Consider the following 12,357-nt stretch of genomic DNA (forward strand, 5'->3'; position numbering starts at 1 on the left):
TGATCTCTAGTCACACACAACCTTTTAGTTAACCCTCTCTTGGGTAGCTGCTTATGACATTATCTACTTGTATTACGTATTCCTGAGCTTCAGAAACCCAGTTTTGACAAATGTGAATAATGGTTAACATGTACGCTCTGTGTTTATTCAACAAGTGGCCATATCCCTTTAGAAGATGAACCTTAAAAGATGAACTTGTTAAATTTTATTTATATATTGACAGTATTTGAATTGCTGTGACAACAGAGACCTGGTTGTCTTAAATTGTTTTCGGATCATCTCTTACTACTTTAGGTTTTGAAAGACTAGGGCACACCTTGTGCTGAATTATTCCTAAAGCAAAACAAAGTTATCATCCTGCAGCAACATTTTATGTGGATAGTGTCAGATGAAAACAATTAGACTCTTGTTTTCAACATTTTCAACATTCGACCTTAGCTCCAAAAACAAAGACAAATACTTTCTATTCTATTTGAAAATACTGAAACAGGCTTTTATGACAAAGAACACAATTTAAAAGTTGCTTTTTATGAATGTGTTGCATCACAGAGGACTTTAGTCAGAAGGTAAAATGCAAATCTAAAAACCTAAAGGAAATAGGTTATTGAAGATATGACATAAATTGGCTATTAGGATAATATTAACTATGTAGGACTATGTAGGATGTCTTCTGTTAATTATATTGTTTCTACTTTTTCTAGCTCTTGATAAGTGGTTCAGAGCTGTTCAATCAAAAGCCAAAGAAAGGGATACAGTTTCTTCAGGAGAAAAACCTCTTGGCTACCCCCATGGATAATAATGAAGTAGCAAAGTGGCTGAGGGAGAATCCTCGACTGGACAAGAAAATGATTGGAGAATTTGTGAGTGACCGGAAGAACGTAGACTTGCTGGAAAGTTTTGTGGGGTGAGTAGAAACGTTTGGATTGGTCATAAACAGGAAACCAGTTAGAAAGTCCTGGCATGGGAAAATTCACCTTCCCCGGTGTTCTGGATCTTCTGCATTCTGCACGGCATGAAACACTTAGCTCTAACCACCATAGAGGTAGCCTGTTTTTAAAGGACCTTATGCATCCTCTGCAAACACCCCCCCCCCCCACAAATCCTCTCTGGAGGGTCAGGAGAATCCCCAGAACAGTGTACAGGGGGAGGATGAGGGGGCTCATTCTGTCTGACAAACAGAAATGCTTCTGCTGACATGCAGAGCACAACATTGGATTCTACCCTGTATTTTTGTAACCCATCCTGGAATCATTTGATAAATAAATACAAATGAAAAAGAAAAAATGCTGACTCTTAGACAAAAGTGAGAGAAAATAGCTTTCAGCAAGAGCATCCGAGGTTGGCTGAGCCTTATGGCATGGGTGAGCTCCTCTGCCATGCAAAGCAATGCTATCATCTCCTTTCCTTTGCCAGGATGTTTAGCATCATTATAGGTAAAGGGACCCCTGACCATTAGGTCCAGTCATGACTGACTCTGGGGTTGAGGGAGCCGGCATACAGCTTCCGGATCATGTGGCCAGCATGACTAAGCCGCTTCTGGCGAACCAGAGCAGCGCACAGAAACACCGTTTCCCTTCCCGCCGGAGCGGTACCTATTTATCTACTTGCACTTTGACGTGCTTTCGAACTGCTAGGTTGTCAGGAGCAGGGACCGAACAGGAGGTCACCTCGTTGTGGGGATTCGAACCACCAACCTTCTGATCGGCAAGTCCTAGGCTCTGTGGTTTAACCCACAGTGCCACCCGCGTCCCATAGCATCATTGTAGACTGTACATTAAAACAGAAAAAAACCAAAGCCTAGAGAAATTGAACTCCTTACTGTCAAGTCATAGTTTGGAAATCTTTTCTGTATATTGACCCTTAAAGATTTTGGGGTATGTGACTGCTTGCAAGCTACTTTCTTCAAGCCACTTTTGCTGCTTATGTTTCAGGACTTTCGGTTTTCAAGGCTTGCGATTAGACGAAGCCCTGCGACTCTACTTAGAAGCTTTCAGGTTGCCAGGAGAGGCTCCCGTAATCCATAGGCTGTTGGAAGTCTTTACAGAACATTGGCGCGTAAGTTCTGAAATTGTCGAGAAGCAACACTTCTCTAGTCTTCTCTGCGGCAGTTGATCAGCATGGGAAGAAATTACTGTATTTTTCGCTCTATAACACGCACCTGACCATAACACGCACATCGTTTTTAGAGGAGGAAAACAAGGAAAAAAACATTCTGAATGAAACAGTGGATGTATCATTTTTGTGCTTCATGCTGTGGCCACAGACATGTGATCTGATGGTGAATTTGGGGTGACCCAATGCAAAAATCCTGAGAATCCCTGTGGACCCATGCTTTGTAACCATGTTTTTGCACCATTGCAGCCCCAGGCAACAGTGGGTGCGTGATTTTGGGGGGGCAGGCTGTAGCCATGGACATGCTATGTGCTCTGATGGTGAATTTGGGCTGACCCAATGCAAAGATCCTGAGGATCCATGTGGACCCATGCTTTTTAACCACGTTTTTGCACCATTGCAGCCCCAGGCAACAGTGGGTGCGCGATTTTTGGGGGGCAGGCTGTAGCCATGGACATGCTATGTGATCTGATGGTGAATTTGGGCTGACCCAATGCAAAGATCCTGAGGATCCATGTGGATCCATGCTTTGTAACCACATTTTAAGTGGGGCGGGAAGGAAAAACACAGAAGGGACAAGGAGCACGAGAGGGGTGTGCAGAGAAGCAGCTGGCTAAGAATGCAGGAGAGGGGTATAACGGGAGGGAGGAAAGGAAGGCAAAAGTTTTCCCTCACCTACCCACCCAAGCCAGCCAGCGCTCTCTCTCTCTCTCTCTCTCTCTCTCTCTCTCTCTCTCTCTCTCCCCCTCCTGCATGTTTTCAGCAGCACCGGAGCACAGAGAGGAAGGAACGACACTCTGCTTTCCCCTCTGCTTGCCTGGAGGGGAGGGGCTTTCCCTGCTCTTTGTTCCGTTTGAGCAAACACAGCAAGGAAACAGAGGAGGGTGGGCAGTAAGACCCTGAGGCAGAATGCAGGAAAGCAGCCGCTTCCTCTTTTCAGGTTTCCCTTCTCCGAGACGCGCGATTTGATTTTTGCCTGATTTTTATTGCCTCCACTCGCGCCATTCAGCTCCAGGGACCACACATTCGCTCAATAACACGCACAGACATTTCCCCTTCCTTTTTAGGAGAAAAAAATCTGCGTGTTATAGAGGGAAAAATACGGTACTGATTTCAGTCAGGATGTGTTCGTTCCACCTCATAGCGCAGTGAGCTAGAATATTATATCTGAGAGATGTTGTTGTTGTCACTGGTTTAATTTATTCTTTGCTTTTTGCAACAAAGGAGCCTCAAAGCAACTTAACAACAAAAATAAAAAACTGGCAGCAAGTGACAGGCTGAAACAAAAGTGAATGTCTGTAACAAGAACGTCTGAGGTGATGGACTATACTGAAATGGTGAAGTTAACTGCCAAATTAAGAGGGCATAATGACAAAGTGTTTAAGGAAGATTGGAGACCACTGATGATTTTTCTATCAAATTATCACCCATATATGAAGTCACAGGCAGGATTTGAAACATAAGCAGTGGATTACTGAAAGTTTTAATGGTAGCGGGGTTTAGATAATAAAAATATATGTGTTATAAAATAGCTAATAAAAAGAAGTAAAAAACAAACACCAGGAAAGGAGAGATGGGAAGTCAAGAAGAAACTTCAGATGTTAAAAGAAAGGTATATAATGATAAATGCTTTGAAATATTTTTGGATACTTAATAAAAATAATATGAAAAAGACAGTCTGGGGCATCATAACACTTGCCATCCAGATGCTGGAAACGACATAAATAGGAATTAAGTGTTGCATTTAGATTGTAATGTGTCCAATTTGTATTGTCATTTTACATTTCAGAAAGCGAATGGGTCTCCGTTTGCCAATAGTGATGCTTGCTTTGCCCTTGCCTATGCCGTTATCATGCTGAATACTGACCAACACAATCATAATGTTCGCAAGCAGAGTGTACCTATGACCCTAGAGGTGAGTTCTGATGTCTTCACACACCCTGCATATCTAGGCGTTTTTGCTGGCTTTCACATCACTGAGGTCTATTCTTTCTCCACCACCATGCCTGCTCTTCTTTCTTTCTCTTTGACTTGTAGTATTTTAAAACATAATAGTGAAATAGCCCTCCAGTGGCCTTTCAGAAGGCACGTTGTTGCTGTACATCATACTAAAACTTGCCTGCAAATTGCCAACGGTCAAATATATTGATAACTGATAATCCAAGTGTACCTAAAAGATGCTTTCACCCCCTATGTACCCACAAGGTGCTGTGTTTTGCAGGAAAGATTTTGCAGATACCATCCTGTCAAGAGAAAGCTGGCTTGGGATTTTAGTGTAGTAGCAGCTACCTTCTAAAATTCCCTCTCATTGTATAAGGGACAGGCACCTTCCCTGTTGTATTTTGGTGCCTGTTAATGACATTCCTCTTTCAATAAGCTTTCTAAGTGGAGATCTTTGTTCCAATTTGTTTATGCATTGGATTTGAATGGATTTCATGTGATGATGTTGTTTTTCCAAACAGTTTTTGCATATACATAATTGCTTTTCTTTAGATCAGGCATAGGCAAACTCGGCCCTCCAGATGTTTTGGGACTACAATTCCCATCACCCCTGACCACTGGTCCTCTTAGCTAGGGATCATGGGAGTTGTAGTCCCAAAACACCTGGAGGTCCAAGTTTGCCTATGCCTGCTTTAGATTGTTTTTCTTTCTGCAGCTTGTTTTATATATACTTTATTACGTTGTAAATTGATTTGGGATACCCCATAGGAATCAATTTGTTAGTGACATTTTGCGCGCCGGTACCTAGCAACGTGTTGAAATAGTTGTGATGTCTGTTTCGAGGCGGCGATCACAACGTAATATTCTGCTTTCTGTTGCTACTGCTTAACAGGAATTCCGAAAAAATCTGAAAGGGGTAAATGGAGGCAAAGACTTTGAGCAGGACATGCTGGAGGACATGTACCATGCCATCAAGTAAGTGTTTTGGCGTTTCCCCTTGGAGAGGGAGGGAGTTATCAGTTCCACACACACTCACTTCTGGTGTGGGGAACCTTTGGATCTTCAGATGTTACTGAACTACAGCTCCCATCATATACTTGCTGAGGCTAATGGGAATTGTAGTTCAGCCGCATCTGGAGAGCCACACCTGCCCCTGGTTGATGTTAGGCCAGCCTTTTCTACCCTTCTTTCCCCAGCTCATTCATCTTGTTGTAAATAAGACACACACAGTGCATCATGTTGGGTACCAACAATTGTGCATTGATGCAGAATGTTAATAAGTAAACACAATATTTCTGTCCTCATCTTCGCTAGAAATGAAGAGATTGTGATGCCAGAGGAGCAGACGGGCCTAGTAAAGGAAAACTACGTGTGGAGTGTGCTGCTGCATCGTGGAGTCACCGATGAAGGAATCTTTCTTCATGTCCCACGTGGAAGTTATGACCACGACCTCTTTGCCATGACCTGGGGGCCCACTGTGGCAGCTCTGTCCTATGTTTTTGACAAGAGCCTGGATGAAACGATCATTCAGAAGGCCATCTCTGGTTTCAGGTAATGCTCCTTCACAACATCCAGCAGAGACTCATTTTGTATATATAAATTGTTTTTACTTAGATCAAAGCTTTTTGAATCCAGGAAAAATTAGCTGGCACCGTCTATTAAATGAGTGAGGTATATATTGCTTAAGCCTACTGAAGGAGGTAGGGTAGGCAAGACTGGAATATGAATTTCTGCACAGCCATTTAAAAAAGTGTCTACTGGCAGACAGAAATGCTTATCCTAGTTGCCATTGAGCTGTGGTTTCTGGCTCATTTAATCCACAATTAAGTTCTCATAGGCGCCGACTCCATGGGGCCTGAGGGGGCCCGAGCCCCCTCAAAAATTCGTTTGGGGGAGCTCTGCCCCCCCAATAATTTAAGAAAATTATTAGTTCGGCCTCATTACGCCCCCCCCCCCCGGCGATTCTCTGCCAGCCGCTTCATTCCGCTTCCACGCGCCTCGGATAGAAGGTGACGCGCGCCGCTACCTTCTGTCGCCTCCGTCACTTCCCGGCTTCGTCTCCCTTCGTCCCCGCCCACTCTTGGTTCTTTGGTGCTCCTGCTCGGCCGGCAACAGCGGAGACTGCGACCCGCTCCGAACCGGCGCTCTCCAGGCGTGAAAAACCCGTGAGGGGGTCTTCCCATCCGCCGCCCGGAGCTGCGCGCAGCTTCTCTGCTGGAAGCGCGAAGTCGCCGAGGGGATGGAGCACGGGAAAAGCAGCAGGAGGAGACCGGAGGCGCCCAAAATAAAACTGTAACGGCATTCAGCACTCCGCCTCCCCGGTGGGATCCCGCACGGGCGGCCGGGCAAACGACGAGCCGAGGGAGAAAGTCTGCCTTTCAGCCCCGGCTGACTGACAGCGGGTTCAAAGCGCAGTCGCCGCTCCGGCTTTCTCTGCACCGGCCGCGCCCGCCCCCCGCCAGCCTAGTTGGCTCCACCCTCCCCGGTATGGGCCCCCCCAATATTTTTTATAAGTCGGCGCCCCTGAGTTCCATCATATCCTGAGCTTCTGAAATTTGAGTGCAATTCATTAAAACATACAAACACAAAATTTGTCATTTGAATGTTGCCAGCTAGAATTGAATTATCAAATTTGATGCAAGTTTTCCACTGAAGGGTGGTGTGAGGACCCTAGAGCTCCTACAGAAAATGCACTGTGTGTTTCCTCTTACATTGCTGTGGTTTGTCTTTTTCAGAAAATGTGCCATGATTTCTGCCCATTATGGCCTCAGTGATGTTTTTGACAACCTCATAATTTCTCTCTGCAAGTTCACAGCTCTTAGCAGTGAGGTGAGTCTGCAAATGAAGGGAGATGGTGTGAGACTGATTCTAAACGGAACCATGGTTAATACTCATCAGCTGATGGTGTGTTTAGGGGAGTTAACACCTGCTTTCTGCAGGGTTGAGCTGTGTGCGGGAGTTCGCTACAGCAGCCCCCGTGCCACATATCAGCTGATGAGAGGGGGAATGGAGGATTAAATCCTGCTTTCTGCAGGGAACAACTGTATATGCCTGTTCCCCACAGCTGAACTGAATTGAACCCCTCCCCATTGGCTGACATTACTTGCCCTTAGGGTGATGTCAGCTGATTGTTGGGCATTTTTTTTAATGGCTTGGTGAACCAAATTGGAACCCCTGGAGGTTCCCCATTCTGGGAGTGACTTAAAAGAAATAAGGAAGGTGTTTGCATGGAAGGCCGTTTAAATCATGAAGGGCAGCTAGGGGGAAAAGCCAAAATCCCTGATGCCTTCTGAGCCACTCCATAGAGAAAGTTTCTTACTTCTAGTACAGTGGCACCTTGGGTTACGTACGCTTCAGGTTACATATGCTTCAGGTTACAGACTCCACTAACCCAGAAATAGTACCTCGGGTTAAGAACTTTGCTTCAGGATGAGAACAGAAATCATGCTCCGGCGGCGCAGCAGCAGCGGTACTCCCCATTAGCTAAAGTGGTGCTTCAGTTTCAGGTTACGAACGGACCTCCGGAACGAATTAAGTACTTAACCCGAGGTACCACTGTACAGCCATTGGGAACATCCTGCTTCACATATCTTAACATTCATCCTGGTATGATCATAGAGACTTGATAGTCCAATAAAGGTAAAGTCTCTGCTCAAGTTCCAGTGGAATCAGATCACCTTGATTTACACAGGTGATAGACCATCTGTGAAATTGACAGTTGTAAAGGAAGCCTGACAGGAAGCCATCCTGGAGCAGGTTGTGTGCTTATGGAAGCGAATTCCTGAGCTGAAGATTTCAGTTTGTTTTAAAGACTGTTCCACATAAAGCACATTACAGTAGGCAATCTGTGAAATTACAGAAGCATGAATTATGGTGCAAAGTCCTCCAGGAAGGATCTCAGCTAGGGTTGTGATCAGCCTGTTGATGACGTTCCACTGAATGGCCTGACTGGTTTGTGGTGAGCTTCTCCCCATTCACCCCTGACTTCTCTTTACCATTTCCCCTGCAGTCCATTGAGAATCTGCCTACAGTTTTTGGAAGCAACCCCAAAGCTCATATTGCGGCAAAGACTGTGTTCCACTTGGCTCATCGCCATGGTGACATTTTGCGAGAGGGCTGGAAAAACATCATGGAGGCCATGCTACAACTTTTCAGAGCAGAGCTGTTGCCAAAGACCATGGTGGAGGTAAATTGATGGCAGATGCCAGGCTAATTGGGTTGAGAGCGTATGGGAGGTATATGGGTTGTTGAAACAATAATAAAGGTAAAGGTAAAGAGACCCCTGACCATTAGGTCTAGTCGTGACTGACTCTGGGGTTGCGGCGCTCATCTCGCTTTATTGGCCGAGGGAGCCGGCGTACAGCTTCCGGGTCATGTGGCCAGCATGACTAAGCCGCTTCTGGCAAACCAGAGCAGCACACAGAAACGCCGTTTACCTTCCCGCCAGAGCGGTACCTATTTATCTACTTTCACTTTGACGTGCTTTTGAACTGCTAGGTTGGCAGGAGCAGGGACTGAGCAACTGGAGCTCACCCCGTCGCGGGGATTTGAACCGCCAACCTTCTGATCGGCAAGCCCTAGGCTCAGTGGTTTAACCCACAGCGCCACCCGCAACAATAATAGGATGAAATAAAGGTTAAAAATATCTGTAAAACTTTATTATCAGTAATAGACTGATGAGGGGTTATAGTTCAGTAGTGGTGCATTCCTTGCAGAAGTTCCCAGAGTTAAACCCTGTTATCTCCAGATGAATAAAGAATGCTCGATAGCAGGGCTTAGGAAAGACTAAATGGTCCTACTTGGGATAAGCAGTTCCATGTGTTCACGAATCTCTGTTCTTAGGTGCTGCACTATTGGCATGTAGCACCTGTATAGAACCAAAATAACTTATTGTTAATGCTAGAGATGTAACAGAGATGATGTGGATGTTATATGCTTGTGGATTTGATTACTGGAGAGATAACTGCACTCAATTAAGATTTTTTTTTGCTGGGCCAGAACTCCTAAATTGAGAAGAATATATTTTTAAAATTGGACTATGTGAGATGGGGCCAAAAGCACAAAATAGGACATATTATTTGAAAGCATGTGACTAAAAATCCTTAAAACATGTGACTAATAAATCCTTAGACTTGTAACCAGTTTATGCTACTAAAATTGCCTAACATTATGGAACTCTCATTCCTGTTAAAGAAACTGCCATGTGACCCTTCTCCTTCCTCTTTGTTTACTCTATAGACGGTGCAATAGCCATTAAAGCCCATAAACAGGCAAATAGTGCCTTCCTTAGAACAAGTGATGATTAATGGTAGGGTAAACATTTCTTGTAGGAGACCAGAAATAGAAAGATATTTTAATTCAAAGTACCCAAAGTTAATCAAGCAGCATGGGAGTTAATTAACATCACCTAAAGTGTGCAGTATCTCTGAGTAGTAATCAGACTTGATTTAGCTCAGTTCCAAGAGGCACTGCTTTCCAAGGGGCAATCCTTTTACCTACAGCGGCCCATGGTTTGTTGTGCTAAACAGGGATGCTCCAATGAGAGCGTCAATTTGAGAAGGGAAGAGGGAGTTGTGAACCGAAAGGACCAAATTAAACCCTTGGTTTGGGTAATACACATGACGTATTGGCTTAATTTCCAGGTTGAAGACTTTGTAGATCCCAATGGCAAGATCTCTCTGCAACGCGAGGAGACACCTTCCAACCGGTGAGTGGTCTGGAGAATGTTTACACATTGGCAGGCAAATATGCTCTTCTCTTGCCAGGTATAAGCTATCAGGTGCTAGAGAACACAAGTAGGATCTGTAACAAAATATTGTAATATGGCACGCCCCTGTTCCACCAGCCAGCCTGCACAGTCATGCCCTATTTTGGGATACTCTATTCTATCCTCCCCGGCCCCCCCCCCCATATTTAGATTTTCCCTTAATAGTCCAGTCATTATTTCCCCTAAGTCTTCTGGTACCTCTGTGTTGAGTGTGGATGGTGCTGTTTGACTACAGTCAGTTAGCATGCACAATCCTCATTGGGCTGTTTCTTTGGTTGGAGATGTGTTCCACCACTTGGTTCCCCTGCATGAAGATACTTACCCCCCCCACACACTTCTGCAAACTGTTGGGGTTACCAGGAAACTTGTGTGTGTTGGTGTTGTCGTATTGGCTACATAAGCACAGGCACTTTCCCCCGAAGAACAGAAGTGGAGTAGAACAGGTGTGATCCCACTACAAAATGGAGTGCTTCCGCACAGGTGGTGCAGTTTTGGTGACATAAGCATAGGCAATCAAAATCTTGAATTGTTATGTAGATATAAGATATGATACCGTATATCAGTATGCCCTTGATATGACCGAATGTACTTTTTTCTTCTAGTGGCGAGTCCACAATGCTGAGTTTCGTTAGTTGGCTGACACTCAGTGGCACAGAACAATCTGGTATGAGGGGGCCATCTACGGAGAACCAGGAGGCAAAGAGAACGGCCCTGGAGTGTATAAAGGTAATTCATGGTCAGCAAGCTGGGAGGGCACATATACAGGAGGGCAGTGGGCTCTGCCTGCCCACCTGCCAGAACTGCACTTAAGACAGCTCTTGTTTGAGCAGGCTCTCTTCTTATAGCATGTGATGAGAATTAAATGCAACTTCTGTGTGCCCACATAGTTAGCATAATGTAAGTTTATCTGGGGCAGTGCCTTCTCTCCAAGGAAGCATTTATTCATTATAGCAGCTGGAGCTGTATCCTGTTCTCCCTCCGAAGAGCCGAAAGTTGTATTTAGGCTGAGACAGAATAACTTGCTCAAAGTTACTTGGCTGGGTTTTGTTCCCATGCCTAGCCCTGGTTTCAAACTGATGGGTGTGATTCTATAGGAATAAACGCCTCATTTTCCTCCCCAACCACAGTGGGTACAGTCCCTCTGGTTGCCACATGCCCTTCAGGGTCCTCTGGGGAGGCTTTTTTATGTTTATGCCCTTCATGACAAAAAAGTCATTCTGTCATTTAGACATACTGTAAAATGAGCTCCCTGCTGCCCTTTGTGAGCTGTGGGTGTTTCCCCCCCTCCTCTTGTCAGTATTGTGATTCACGGCAGATAGAAAAACCCAAAGAGCTTGCTTAAAGTTCTGATGCCTCAACACTGAACTAGGGTACTGTTGGTTAGTATGATGGTTTTTAAAAATACAGTGGTACCTCGGATTACATACGCTTCAGGTTACATACACTTCAGGTTACAGACTCTGCTAACCCAGAAATAGTGCTTCAGGTTAAGAACTTTGCTTCAGGATGAGAACAGAAATCGTGCTCTAGCGGCGCGGCAGCAGCAGGAGGCCCCATTAGCTAAAGTGGTGCTTCAGGTTAAGAACAGTTTCAGGTTAAGAACGGACCTCCAGAACGAATTAAGGACTTAACCCGAGGTACCACTGTATATATATTGAAGCTTTATTGAGCCACTAAAAAAAAAGTTTGGTGCACCTCAACTTGAGTGTCCTTTTATGTCTAATTTCCATAAAAAGAGGTGCTGGGTTCAAATCAGAGGCTCTTCCCCTTAACTGGTGTAGGGGACTTGGTGGCAGGGCATTTAATTCTGGATCTGCTCAAGGACACTTCCTCCTCCTTTTTGTACTTTGTAAGTTCCAAGAGAGATCCCTGGCATCGTTAGGCCTTGTTTTCTTCCTAACACGCATCCTTTTTTCACTTTCTCCTCTATAGCAATGTGACCCAGAGAAGCTGATAACTGAAAGCAAGTTTCTGCAACTGGAGTCCCTGCAGGAGCTAATGAAGGTGAGGGTGAATAAGCGTCCCATATAGGTTTGGTGTATATGAACTGCATGGGTATGATCTTGAACGCTGTGCTCAAGTCAACAGGGAGCCATCTTGCCCAAACACCATGGAAGTATTGCATGCTGTGTTGGCACACATTGCCCACAGGAGACTTGGCCAGTTCCGTTCCTGAGTTGGAGGTTTCCATGTGAGACTAATGAGCCAGAGGTTCATCCATTGCAGAGGCCTCTGAACCCTTCTCTAGGTTGTTTTACAGTGTTACTCCAAACAATTGGGTTTCATTCCACTCCTTAGCCTGATAGACAGACATATCAAAGTTTGAAAAAATGAGCACCTCCTAGGAGCTCCTTTTCATTCAGTCTCCTAGTAGTTTGTTTGATTTTGTAACTTGGATAATTGGAATCATTCGTTGTGAACTTGGATTATTTTTAATTTATTTCCCCGCCTCCTTTTTTCCTATTACATTTGTTCAGCATAATTCTTTTCCCTGGACTTTTCTGGCAATTTTGCAGCTCTACTATTAAAAGTTCTTT

At 44.8% G+C, this 12,357-nt stretch overlaps 1 protein-coding gene across 9 annotated transcripts in view; it reads left to right on the forward strand.

The window, feature by feature from the left end:
• GBF1 (golgi brefeldin A resistant guanine nucleotide exchange factor 1) overlaps positions 1 to 12,357 on the forward strand; it is a 96,574-nt gene that overhangs the window by 67,583 nt on the left and 16,634 nt on the right. For all 9 annotated transcript variants that reach the window (XM_077930678.1, XM_077930679.1, XM_077930681.1 and 6 more), the window contains 10 exons: positions 702 to 904; positions 1,932 to 2,055; positions 3,902 to 4,027; positions 4,946 to 5,028; positions 5,368 to 5,604; positions 6,789 to 6,882; positions 8,063 to 8,239; positions 9,696 to 9,760; positions 10,423 to 10,546; positions 11,753 to 11,824. In XM_077930678.1, the coding sequence (XP_077786804.1) occupies positions 702 to 904; positions 1,932 to 2,055; positions 3,902 to 4,027; positions 4,946 to 5,028; positions 5,368 to 5,604; positions 6,789 to 6,882; positions 8,063 to 8,239; positions 9,696 to 9,760; positions 10,423 to 10,546; positions 11,753 to 11,824 (1,305 nt within the window). The remainder of the gene's footprint in view (positions 1 to 701; positions 905 to 1,931; positions 2,056 to 3,901; positions 4,028 to 4,945; positions 5,029 to 5,367; positions 5,605 to 6,788; positions 6,883 to 8,062; positions 8,240 to 9,695; positions 9,761 to 10,422; positions 10,547 to 11,752; positions 11,825 to 12,357) is intronic.

Source organism: Podarcis muralis, chromosome 6 (assembly GCF_964188315.1).
Source record: "Podarcis muralis chromosome 6, rPodMur119.hap1.1, whole genome shotgun sequence".
Taxonomy (NCBI): Eukaryota; Metazoa; Chordata; class Lepidosauria; order Squamata; family Lacertidae; genus Podarcis; species Podarcis muralis.